The sequence below is a fragment of the Heptranchias perlo genome, chromosome 33 (assembly GCF_035084215.1).
Source record: "Heptranchias perlo isolate sHepPer1 chromosome 33, sHepPer1.hap1, whole genome shotgun sequence".
In the NCBI taxonomy this organism is placed as follows: Eukaryota; Metazoa; Chordata; class Chondrichthyes; order Hexanchiformes; family Hexanchidae; genus Heptranchias; species Heptranchias perlo.
The window spans coordinates 25,259,658-25,272,673 of NC_090357.1; the positions used below are offsets into that span (position 1 = coordinate 25,259,658).

The following is a 13,016-nucleotide window of genomic DNA, read 5'->3' on the forward strand; positions in this document are numbered from 1 at the left end:
CACTGATTGTGTTGCAGACTTTGGCTCACTTCATCCCCACATTTGAGATTAAAAGCCCCATCACCCCATCCTAAGTGCCAGCAGAACGTCGAGTGCAAACAAACAGCACAGGTAATCTCAGTAACAAGCGCTACGTTCCTGAAATTACTCACAGAGTACTACCAGCACTTCAGAAGGAGAGATAGAGAGAGGCTGATTATCTCCACAGGAAGAAAGGCAAAACCGATGCGCAAGATGTGCCAGGGTGTTCGTGCTCCTTCAGCAGAGAACCTTACAGAATGGTGTTCTAGTTATATTTTATCCTGCCCCTCCCATGTCAGGCATAATTTCATATTCGAGATGTCTCCTTGCAACCAAAGGGTATTGGCAGTACCACCTGACACTCTGGTTAAGATCAGAACCAACCATGGAGTAATTGTGCGCATTGGCAGGACTCTACTATAATCAGAGGGACATGCAGCCACTTGGAGATCGGGCTGCCGTTATGCACTGGATGCCCGAAATGGCAAGTGTTCCATTTCTTACACTAACATTCCTCATCTTGGTGAGGTCAAAAATTTAAAAATCAGCACATTCATAATCAAAATTTAAAAGTTGGTCCCACCATGACACAAAACTTGGAAGAGTAGTAAACAGTGAGGAGGATAATGATAGACTTCTAGAGGATATAGACAGGCTGGTGGCATGAGCGGACACGTGGCAGATGAAATTTAATGTGAAGTGATATATTTTGGTAGGAAGAACGAGGAGAGGCAATATAAACTAGAAGACACAATGCTAAAAAAGGTACAGGAACAGAGAGATCTTGGGGTACATGTGCACAAATCGTTGAAGGTGGCAGGGCAGGTTGAGAAAGCATACGGGATCCTGGGCTTTATAAATAGAGGCTTAGAGTACAAAAGTATGGAAGTCATGATGAACCTTTATAAAACACTGGTTCAGGCCACAACTGGAGTATTGTTCCCTGTTCTGGGCACCGCACTTCAGGAAAGATGTGAAGGCCTTAGAGAGGGTGCAGAAGACATTTACTAGAATGATTCCAGGGATGAGGGACTTTAGTTACATGGATAGACTGGAGAAGCTGGGGTTGTTCTCCTTGGAACAGAGACGGTTGCGAGGAGATTTGATAGAGGTATTCAAAATCATGAAGGGTCTAGACAGAGTAGATAGAGAGAAACTGTTTCCACTGGTGGGAGGGTCAAGAACCAGAGGACAAAGATTTAATGGTGATTGGCAAAAGAACCAAAGGTGACATGAGGAAAAACTTTTTCTTTTAAAAACACAGCGAGTGGTTAGGATCTGGAATGCACTGCCCAAGGGGATGGTGGTGGAAGCAGATTCAATCATGGCCTTTAAACGGGAACTGGATAAGTACTTGAAAGTAAAAAATTTGCAGGGCTACGTGGAAAGGGCAGGGGAGTGGGACTAGCTGGATTGCTCTTGCATAGAGCCGGATCTGACTCGATGGGTCAAATGGCCTCCTTCTGTACCATGGTATTCCCATCAAGAAGCTTCCATTGCAGTGACTGAGGGACATCCTCAATAAAGCATTTTCTCATTATTTTAAGGGTTTGTGGGGCACACACCGGTTTCAACAATTTGCCTTCCTCAACTAAGCCCTTCATGAAAAGAAACATTACATAGGATTATAATTTTTGACTTCCTCTGGGGAAGCTTTGAATTCCAGAATGTTCCATGTGATCGACTCCTTAAACTGGCAGAGGAGAACTACTATTTTATTCTAAGAGACCTATTTCCAGGGAAGATTTGGAACTTTAATACTTCGAAACCCCAGCTACTTTCAGATTGAACTAAGTGTCACACGAGTGTTACCAATTCCCGACGTGCAGCGCTAACGCAGCCAATGGCAAACCCAAAGTGAACTTGCTGGATTCACTAAGGCCAGCAGCCAGGAAAATTTTATTCATTCTCATGATGTGGGTGTCACTGGCAAGACTGGCATTTACTGTCCATCCCTTGTGGGCCTTCTGTGACAGTTTAATACAACTGAGTGGCTTGCTAAGCAAATTCAGAGGGTAGTTAAGAGTCAACCACATTGGAGTCATATATAGGCCAGACCGGGCAAGGACGGCAGGTTTGCTTCCCTGGAAAATATTAGTGCACCAGTTGGATTTTTAAAATGATAATCCAACAGCTTCATGGTCACTTTTACTGATGACTGAATTCAAATTCTCAAACTGCCATGATGGAATTTGAACTCATGTTCTCTGAATTACTCGTTCAGTAACATAACCTCCATGGTACCAGACCCCTAAAAATCCAGTACAAAACAGGGCTTCCCTTCCGCCTGTCTTAGTAAACTAGGATACCTTACTTTGGTGTTGCCAGTTGCACCACTGCACTTAGCCTAATACAGAAGCAGTTTCTGTTCCCAGCTACTGTCAGCCCCCCCACCCCCTATCTCTCCCTATCCCAATTTTGCTTCCAATCTCCTTTTAGTTCAACTGACAGAGATCCCTCACAGCCACAGATTCACTTGTTTCTGCGATTTTCATCAAATGTTAAGCAACAGAATGTCAAAACTGTTGACGAAATGTAGCAGTGTGATGTAATGCACAGCCATCAGTGTGTGAGCTGGCACAGATTCTAGACGGTAGGCCTGGCTGGAAAGCGGGAGCTGAGGATACACAGCAGTACTAGAATGTTCAAAATAATGCTTTATATAAAATTGGTTACCACCCCCCTCCCCTTTAAATGTTTTTGTTTTGAAAATTCCAGTACCACTACCTTTCCCCAGCTTCCTTCACTAACCAGGTGTGTTGTCTGAGAGACATGCCAGCTTGGGCAGTGGTAGCTATGAATACCTGCCCCCTTCTGGCTAAACACATTACCCGTTGTCACATTGTACATGATAAACTAACCTGAATAGACTAGCACATTGCAGGGGGGGGGGGGGGCGGGGGGTGGAGATGGGCTATGGAAATGTCCTATTGTAGGTAACTAAAGGCCTGCACACCTACAGGTCCTGCAGGCACCCAATAGAACATCTTTTGTGCTGTTAAACTCAAGAACATCAAACAAAATCTATTATCTATGTATTAATCTGGGATATGGATACTGTGACTGCGTGGGGCCTAACAACAGAAGAAATACCGGGTACTTTTGGGCAGAGCAGTTCCTTTAAAGGGCCAATCACACTCCTAACCACATTAATTTCTCAGGAAGCTAACGTGACAATAGCAACACTTTCAACTGATTTTACTTTGTGTTGCGTTGTTAATGCACTGGCACCAATACACTTCAGAGGAAACAGCACACCTAAATACATTTTAATGCTGCGTGACCTCAGACTGCTCCCACTTCGACCACTAATACTTCGTCCTCGTGTCAAACAGTTCAAAATGCTCCTTCCAGGCACACACCACATTTGGAAGAACAAAATCTATAATTGTACAACTGGGTGTTTTTCCACAGTTCACATTGGCAATGTAGGGAAGATTCCCACCAGTACCGCTTCCCACTGGGAATGCTGGATTTCGGAATCACCCCTTGTATGAACACGTCACACATCCAATTTATTGCATTTTGCTCAAATTCAAGTGATAATACTACCTTTTTTTTAAATAAATACATAAAAAGTAACAAAAAAGTTTGACCACTTGTGCTGCCAACGTAACCAGTCCAGGAATTGAGCATGCCAAAAACTGCTCCGTTAAGAAATCGTCTCCATTTCCACCTCCTCTTTCACTGTAAGGCTCTGCGGGCTTCTCAAATTCTCCTTTATGCTACTCAACATTTCAAAAGTCATTTCGTATACAGATGGGAAAAGACAGAAAACATGTTCGCGTTGGAAGGAGGTAAAGGAACAGTGTGCACTGAACAGTATTTATCCTGTCTGTGGAAGGAAGCGTTATCTGTCAGAGTCTCAAAGAATAGGTCTGGGAAGTTTTTGATAAAACTTAAGAAAAAAAAAATGTGATGTCTTAAAACAGAAATGACAAACACTTTCATCTGCCAATGTCTTTACAACAGCGACATACTTAACAAAAAGAAACACAGGTCACAGAATATTAAAGAGTTTCTTCCAAATTCTCACATCACTGTCAAAATTATCAACTTTAGGATAATCCTTATACCTAGCACAGGGTCCCACATCTGGCCTAAAATCACTGGGAGCCGTTTTTTTTGGGAGGAGGTCAATTAAAACCAAGCTTAAGCACCATGGTCACTGGTTTAGATCTGTGCAAAATGCTCATGCATTCGCCTATGGGGCTGCGGATAAGCTGGTGTGCATCGAGTTACCAGGCTGGGGCATTTTACAGGAGAAGACATGCGTTATCCTAATCACTGGGGCCCAGAGAGATACAGATGAGAGACGACAACACAAAAAAGGAACGAGGCGCTTATCATCCCAAAAGAAAACAAACCATTTCAAGAACGAGAAAACTTGGATCTGCAGAGTTCAGATAAATAATGCAATTCTTCCTTGGATAGCTTTCCCTATCCATCTGAGTAAAGGAAGTTGTGATTTTGTGCGGAAAATTTGAACAATTATTAAATTTAATTGAAATCAAAACTTACTGCCCAGCTGCAGCACGTTCAAGGCTTCTCCACAAATGCAAGTAAAAAACCACCCAATGCTGGGGATCTGCTGGCAACTCCACTACACAACGTAACTTTAAAGACTGCGTAGCTAGCATGATTGCAGCAGGTCAGCCCAAGAAGCAAACCCTAATAAGTCTTGTACAACATACCATGCCAGAAACAATCAACATTAGCTAACATTAAAAAACTATACAGCATAGGTCTCCATGTTTGTGTCTTTGTGGGCTGTATAGGTGCATACCACAGTCCAGAGGATGACAAAGTTTAAATCCACTATCCCCTTAATTTGCTGCTACAAACAGATCCTCCTGTTCTGATTTAGGACTTATCCACCAAGTGAGGCAACAGCATTAAAAAAACTCTTTCCAAACCTCTAGATCCACAAAATTCAAACAACAAACCAGCAAATGCGAAGTATAAATGTAAATAGAATGGAGTTACTTGAGCTTTAGAGGCTGGATCGACAGGGTTCAGGGGCCACAGGGTGGATGCTCATTTTTTGGGGAAGTTCTACGGTGGAATAATTGCGGATACTTCGAGACCATTTGAGAATGTAAAAACTCTGCATCCTATCTCAGGGTGTCCAATGCACCCGCTTGGTTTGATTAAAGCGTGACATTCAATTAAACAAGCATTCCACATAATTCCCTGCATTAGTGACACTGGCATTTCACATATTGGAAAACATTTCCCGGCATTAATGAGGACACTGATTAAACAGCTTTCTAAAAATATCATTCCCTCTGTTCCAGTCATTGCTGCGAGAACACTACTTGGATAGGAAAAAATACAATAGTTTAGTCCTCCCTCAACTCAAACACAACAAAAGGAAAACCAGCCACAATTTCTGTTCAGCCCAGGCAGGGGCAACAACAGCACTATTCCTGAAAGCTTTTTAAATGAAGAGGCTGAGGATGGAGTGCTTTTATCAGACTGTAACTTAATCCCACGATGGCTCCTTCTAACCATCCCTCAAATGCTGTCCTTGGGCTGGGCCTCCTACTCCCACAGGCTGCCGACAAGGCTTGGCATGCCATCCAGCTAACTTCTGTCAACAGTACCCATATATCCTGACTGACTCCTGATCGATCTCTCAGTTCTCTGTCTTTGTCTATCTCTTTTTAACTTTCTCTCACTTTTTTCCTCTGCCTCTTTCTGTCATTCTGTTCTTTCTTTCTCTGCCTGTCGGTTTCCTTCTCCATCTCTGCCTTGCTCTGTCCCTGTTTTTCTGTCACTGTCCCCCTTTGTGTTCTACTCTATCTCTACCCCTCCTCTGTCTCTCTTTCCGTCACCCTTCCTTTCCCCATTATCCCGTTTGCCTGGTTCCATCTGTCTTCCCCTCTGCCTGTTTGACTTTTTTTATATCCCTTTTTCTTCTCTTCCTCCCCTGTTTTTCTCTATCTGTCTCCCTCCTGTTACTCTATCCCTTTCGGTCTCATGATTTTCTATTTCTCTATCCCTTTGTCTCCCTGCTTTTTTCTCTCAATTCCTTTCTGTCTCCCCTGTTTTGCAGTTTATCCCCTTGTTTTCTTCCCTCTCTTTTACTCTATCTTGATCCCTTTCTGTCCCCATCCCCCTTGTTTTTCTCCTGTTTCTCTCTCTCTCACACACACACACACACATTGTAAAACACTCCAGTCTGAGGCAGCCTGCTCTGTGGTTTGAGCTCTGCAGTCTTGTACGGTTGCCAGTCATCCCTCCTCTCCCTCTGGAGTTCATAGTTGGCTTTGTTGTTAGTCAGGCACAGCCTCCCGAACAGATGAATCCCCTAAAAAGCCCGGACTCCATTGACTCTCGAACAGAGTCCCAGAAGAGGGAGGAGGGGGGAGGGGGGGGCTGCTAAACTCTAATGGGAGGGGTAAACATGTATTAAAAAGCAGCAGCCACGGACCGCGGGGTTCTGCCTTTTACAGGGGCAGAAGAAAATATACTTTTTAAAAAAAAAATAAAAGTTGAGCTCCTCCTCAAGTTGTGGCCTAGGAGAATCTCAGCTGGATCTGAAGCCAGGCGAGGATCAACAAGAGGCTGCCCCCTTCCTCCTCCTCCTCCTCCCCAGCCCTCCGTACGCTCAGCAAGACCCCCTCCTCCCCACCCTCCCTCCCTCCCTCCCTTACCTCTCACCACAGCTGCTGCCCATACGATCCGCTCCGTAACTGTACATCCCGGAGACACCGACTGCAAGCCGCCCGCTCCATGGATACCAGCGTCCGGGTATCGCTCGCTCCCTCTCTCTCTAACGCGAACGCAGTCCCACCGCGGCCGTTCCCATGGATGTGAAAGGCGGGGAGAGGAGGACGGCGAGCGCTCTCTCTCTCTCTCTCTCGCTCGCTCTCTGGCCGGCGCGCGCTCCGTCTCGCTCCCTCTCGCGCTCCGAGTGTGAACTCACTCACTCACTCGCGCGCCTCACTCTCACTCAGTGTGCGCGCGCGCGCGCCGCCCAGGGGCCCGAGAGTCAAAACCGCAACCAACCAACCGCCCGCCCGCCCCCTCCGACCCTACCAACTCCATTTGGAATAGAAGGGGGAGGAAGGGGACGAGAAGGGGCAGAAGAGAAGATGGGAGGAGTTTGGGGGGGGGGGAGGGGGGAGGAGTTTGGGGGGGGGGGAGGGGGGAGGAGTTTGGGGGGGGGGAGGGGGAGGAGTTTGTGGGGGGGGGGAGGGAGGAGGAGTTTGGGGGAGGAGTTTGGGGAGGGAGGGAGGAGGAGTTTGGGGGGGGGGAGGGAGGAGGAGGAGTTTGGGGGGGGGAGGGAGGGAGGGAGGAGGAGTTTGGGGGGGGAGGGAGGGAGGAGGAGTTTGGGGGGAGGAGTTTGGGGGGAGGGAGGGAGGGAGGAGGAGTTGGAGAGAGAGAGAGAGGGAGGAGTTGGGGGGAGGAGAGAGAGGGAGGAGGAGTTGGGGGAGACAGAGAGGGGTTGAGGGAGGAGGAGTTGGGGGAGGAGGAGTTGGGGAGGAGATGAGAGAGGAGATGAGAGGGAGGGAGGGAGGGGGAGGAGATGAGAGGGAGGGAGGGGGAGGAGATGAGAGGGAGGGAGGGGGAGGAGATGAGAGGGAGGGAGGGGGAGGAGATGAGAGGGAGGGAGGGGGAGGAGATGAGAGGGAGGGAGGGGGAGGAGATGAGAGGGAGGGAGGGGGAGGAGATGAGAGGGAGGGGGAGGAGATGAGAGGGAGGGGGAGGAGATGAGAGGGAGGGGGAGGAGATGAGAGGGAGGGGGAGGAGATGAGAGGGAGGGGGAGGAGATGGGAGGGAGGGGGAGGAGATGGGAGGGAGGGGAGGAGATGGGAGGGAGGGGAGGAGATGGGAGGGAGGGGGAGGAGATGGGAGGGAGGGAGGGAGGGGGAGGAGATGAGAGGGAGGGAGGGAGGGAGGGGGAGGAGATGAGAGGGAGGGAGGGAGGGAGAGGAGATGAGAGAGGGGGAGGGGGAGAGGAGATGAGAGAGGGGGAGGGGGGAGGAGATGAGAGAGGGGGAGGGGGGAGGAGATGAGAGAGGGGGAGGGAGGGAGGGGGGGGGGGGGGAGGAGATGGGAGGGAGGGAGGGAGGGAGGGGGAGGAGATGGGAGGGAGGGAGGGAGGGAGGGGGAGGAGATGGGAGGGAGGGGGAGGAGATGGGAGGGAGGGGAGGAGATGGGAGGGAGGGGGAGGAGATGGGAGGGAGGGAGGGAGGGGAGGAGATGGGAGGGAGGGAGGGAGGGGGAGGAGATGGAGGGAGGGAGGGAGGGAGGGGGAGGAGATGGGAGGGAGGGAGGGAGGGAGGGGGAGGAGATGAGAGGAGGGAGGGAGGGGGAGGAGATGAGAGGGAGGGGGGGAGATGAGGGGAGGGGGAGGAGATGAGAGGGAGGGGGAGGAGATGAGAGGGAGAGAGGGAGGGGAGGAGATGAGAGGGAGGGAGGGAGGGGGAGGAGATGAGAGGGAGGGAGGGAGGGGGAGGAGATGAGAGGGAGGGAGGGAGGGGGAGGAGATGAGAGAGGGGGAGGAGATGAGAGAGGGGGTGGGGGAGGAGATGAGAGGGAGGGAGGGAGGGGAGGAGAGGGAGGGGGAGGGGGAGGGGAGGGGGAGGGGAGGGGGAGGGGAGGGGGAGGAGTGAGAGGGAGGGAGGAGATGAGAGGGAGGAGGGTGGGTGGGAGGGAGGGGGAGGAGTTGAGAGGGGGAGGGATGTGAGGGGGTGGAGATGTGAGGGAGGGAGGGTGGGGGTGGTGATGTGTGGGTGGGAGGGTGGGGTGAGTGTTGTGAGGGGGGTGGGGGTGGTGTGTGGGTGGGTGGGGGAGGAGTGAGTGGGAGGGTGGGGGAGGAGTTGAGAGGGTGGGAGGGGGAGGTGTTGAGGGGAGGGTGGGTGGGGGAGGAGTTGAGTGGGTGGGTGGGAGGGGGTGGTGTGTGAGGGTGGGTGGGAGGGGGTGGAGATGGAGGGTGGGTGGGAGGGGGTGGGAGGGAGGGGAGGGGGAGGGTGGGAGGGAGGGGGTGGGAGGGGGGGGAGGGGGGAGTGGGGGGGTGGGGGAGAGGGAGGGGAAGGTGATGCGAGGGAGGGAGGGAGGGGAAGGTGATGCGAGGGAGGGAGGGAGGGGAAGGTGATGCGAGGGAGGGAGGGAGGGAAGGTGATGCGAGGGAGGGAGGGGAAGGTGATGCGAGGGAGGGAGGAGGGGAAGGTGATGCGAGGGAGGGAGGGTGAGGAGATGCGAGAGAGAGAGGGAGGGAGGGGGAGGAGATGCGAGAGAGAGAGGGAGGAGGGGAGGGAGGGGGAGGAGATGTGAGAGAGAGAGAGAGAGAGGGAGGGACGGGAGGAAATGCGAGAGAGAGAGGGAGGGGGAGAGATGCGAGAGAAAGAGGGAGGAGGGGGAGGAGATGCGAGAGAAAGAGGGAGGGAGGGGAGGAGATGCGAGAGAGAGAGAGAGGGAGGGGGAGGAGCTGCGAGAGAGAAAGGGAGGGGGAGGAGATGCGAGAGGGAGAGGGAGGGGGAGGGGATGCGAGAGAAAGAGGGGAGGGAGGGGGAGGAGCTGCGAGAGAGAAAGGGAGGGGGAGGAGATGCGAGAGGGAGAGGAGGGGGAGGGGATGCGAGAGGGAGGGGGAGGGGATGCGAGAGGAGGGGGGAGGGGATGCGAGAGGGAGGGGGAGGGGATGCGAGAGGGATGGGGAGGGGATGGGAGGGGGGGGGATGGGAGGGGGAGGAGGTGCGAGAGAGGGAGGGGGAGGGGATGGGAGGGGGAGGAGGTGCGAGAGAGGGAGAGGAGGAGTGCGAGAGAGGGAGGGGAGGAGGTGAGGGAGGGGGAGGAGGTGCGAGAGAGGGAGGAGGTGCGAGAGAGGGAGGGGGAGGAGATGGGAGGGAGGGAGGGAGGGGGAGGAGATGGGAGGGAGGGAGGGGGAGGAGATGGGAGGGAGGGAGGGGGAGGAGATGGGAGGGAAGGGGAGGAGATGCGAGGGAGTGAGGGGGAGGAGATGCGAGGGAGGGAGGGGGGATGAGATGCGAGGGAGGGAGGGGAAGGTGATGCGAGGGAGGGAGGGAGGGGAAGGTGATGCGAGGGAGGGAGGGGAAGGTGATGCGAGGGAGGGAGGGAGGGGAAGGTGATGCGAGGGAGGGAGGGAGGGGAAGGTGATGCGAGGAGGGAGGGAGGGGAAGGTGATGCGAGGGAGGGAGGGAGGGGAAGGTGATGCGAGGGAGGGAGGGAGGGGAAGGTGATGCGAGGGAGGGAGAGAGGGAGAGAGGGAGGAAGGGAGAGAGGGAGGGAGGGAGGGAGGGAGGGAGGAGATGCGAGAGAGAGAGAGAGAGAGAGGGACGGGAGGAAATGCGAGAGAGAGAGGGAGGGGGAGGAGATGCGAGAGAAAGAGGGAGGGAGGGAGGGAGGGGGAGGAGATGCGAGAGAAAGAGGGAGGGAGGGAGGGGGAGGAGATGCGAGAGAAAGAGGGAGGGAGGCGAGGAGATGCGAGAGAGAGAGAGGGGGAGGAGATGAGAGAGAAAGAGAGGGGGAGGAGATGCGAGAGGGAGAGGGAGGGGGGAGGGGATGCGAGAGGGAGGGAGGGAGGGAGGGAGGGGAGGAGATGCGAGAGAAAGAGGGAGGGAGGCGAGGAGATGCGAGAGAGAGAGAGGGGGAGGAGATGAGAGAGAAAGAGAGGGGGAGGAGATGCGAGAGGGAGAGGGAGGGGGAGGGGATGCGAGAGGGAGAGGGAGGGGAGGGGATGCGAGAGGGAGGGGGGAGGGGATGCGAGAGGGAAGGGGAGGAGGTGCGAGAGAGGGAGGGAGGAGGTGCGAGAGAGGGAGGGGAGGAGGTGCGAGAGAGGGAGGGGAGGAGGTGAGGGAGGGGGAGGAGGTGCGAGAGAGGGAGGGGAGGGGATGCGAGAGAGGGAGGGGGAGGGATGCGAGAGGGAGGGGGAGAAGGTGCGAGAGAGGGAGGGGAGGAGGTGCGAGAGAGGGAGGGGAGGAGGTGCGAGAGAGGGAGGGGAGGAGGTGCGAGAGAGGGAGGGGGAGGAGGTGCGAGACGGAGAGGGAGGGGGGAGGAGGTGCGAGAGGGGGAGGGAGGGGGAGGAGATGCGAGAGGGGGAGGGAGGGGGAGGAGATGCGAGAGGGGGAGGGAGGGGGAGGAGATGCGAGAGGGGGAGGGAGGGGGAGGAGATGCGAGAGGGGGAGGAGGTGGGAGGGGGTGGGAGAGAGGGGGAGGAGGTGGGAGGGGGTGGGAGAGAGGGGGAGGAGATGAGAGAGAGAGGGGAGCGGGAGGAGATGGGAGAGAGAAAGGGGGAGGAGATGGAGAGAGAGGGGAGGGGGAGGTGATGCGAGGGGGAGGGGAGAGAGAGGGAGGGGGAGAGGAAAAGGGAGAAGGAGCGGGAGGAGATGCGAGAGAGAGGGAGGGGGAGGAGAGTGGGAGGGGGGAGAGCGAGGGGGAGGAGATGGGAGAGAGGGACGGGGAGGAGATGGGAGAGGGAGAGGGAGGGGGAGGAGATGGGAGATGGGAGAGGGGAGGAGATGGGGAGAGGGAGGATGGGAGAGGGAGGGAGATGGAGAGGGAGAGGGAGGGGGAGGAGATGGGAGAGGAGAGAGGGGGAGGAGATGGGAGGGAGAGAGAGGGGGAGGAGATGGGAGGGAGAGAGAGAGGGGGAGGAGATGGGAGAGAGAGAGGGGGGAGGAGATGGGAGGGAGAGAGAGGGGGAGGAGATGGGAGAGAGAGAGAGAGAGGGGGAGGAGATGGGGGAGAGAGAGGAGAGAGGGGGAGGAGATGGGGGAGAGAGAGAGAGAGGGGGAGGAGATGGGGGAGAGAGAGAGAGAGAGGGGGAGGAGATGGGGGAGAGAGAGAGGGGGAGGAGATGGGAGAGAGAGGGGGAGGAGATGGGAGGGAGAGAGAGGGGAGGAGATGGAGGGAGAGAGAGGGGGAGGAGATGGGGGAGAGAGAGAGAGAGGGGGAGGAGATGGGGGAGAGAGAGAGAGAGGGGGAGGAGATGGGGGAGAGAGAGAGAGGGGGGGGAGGAGATGGGGGAGAGAGAGAGAGAGGGGGGAGGAGATGGGAGGGAGAGAGGGGGAGGAGATGGGAGAGAGAGAGGGGGAGGAGATGGGAGAGAGAGGGGGAGGAGATGGGAGAGAGAGGGGGGAGGAGATGGGAGGGAGAGAGAGGGGAGGAGATGGGAGGGAGAGAGAGGGGGAGGAGATGGGAGGGAGAGAGAGGGGGAGGAGATGGGAGGGAGAGAGAGGGGGAGGAGATGGGAGAGAGAGGGGGAGGATGAGGAGAGAGGGGGAGGAGAGAGAGGGAGGGGGAGGAGAGAGGGGGAGGAGATGGGAGGGAGAGAGGGGGAGGAGATGGGAGAGAGAGGGGGAGGATGAGGAGAGAGGGGGAGGAGATGCGAGAGAGGGGGAGGAGATGAGAGAGAGAGGGGGAGGAGATGGGAGGGAGAGAGAGGGGGAGGAGATGGGAGGGAGAGAGAGGGGGAGGAGATGGGAGAGAGAGGGGGAGGATGAGGAGAGAGGGGGAGGAGATGCGAGAGAGGGGGAGGAGAGAGAGGGAGGGGGAGGAGAGAGGGGGAGGAGATGGGAGGGAGAGAGGGGGAGCAGATGGGAGAGAGAGGGGGAGGATGAGGAGAGAGGGGGAGGAGATGCGAGAGAGGGGGAGGAGAGAGAGGGAGGGGGAGGAGGAGGTGGAAGAGAGAGGGAAGGGAGAGGGGGAAGAGAGAGGAGGGAGGGGGAAGGGACAATGGATGGTGGGTGGGAGGGAAAAGGGGAAGAGGGGAAGCAATTTAAAAAAAAGTGAGGATGAAATGGAGGCGGACTGATCAATCTCAGCCCCCTCCCTTCACCAATCACAGCCCAGCCCACTCCACTTATTGGAACCTTTTCAATTCAAACCTGTTTATTCATCAAGTGTTGAAACTTTTTTTTAAAAAAGGATTAATATTCTGATTCTACCCTTGCTCCCCCCCCCCCCGCTTCATGCCCTGCTGTTAATGGTGCTGTGTTCCTTCTAGGTGAGAGGGTCACTGAGGCTGA

General features: G+C 54.7%; 1 protein-coding gene across 5 annotated transcripts in view; it reads right to left on the reverse strand.

The window, feature by feature from the left end:
- Nucleotides 1-13,016, reverse strand: part of cdon (cell adhesion associated, oncogene regulated) — a 182,523-nt gene that overhangs the window by 85,900 nt on the left and 83,607 nt on the right. For 2 of the 5 annotated variants that reach the window (XM_067971077.1, XM_067971076.1), the window contains exon 1: nt 6,688-6,815. The exons of 1 other annotated variant lie outside the window; for it this stretch is intronic. In XM_067971077.1, coding sequence (XP_067827178.1) covers nt 6,688-6,727 — 40 coding nt within the window. In that variant the 5' untranslated portion in view covers nt 6,728-6,815. Of the gene's footprint in view, nt 1-6,680; nt 6,816-13,016 lie in introns of those variants that run through there. 2 more of the 5 variants (XM_067971078.1, XM_067971080.1) reach the window with 2 other exon arrangements.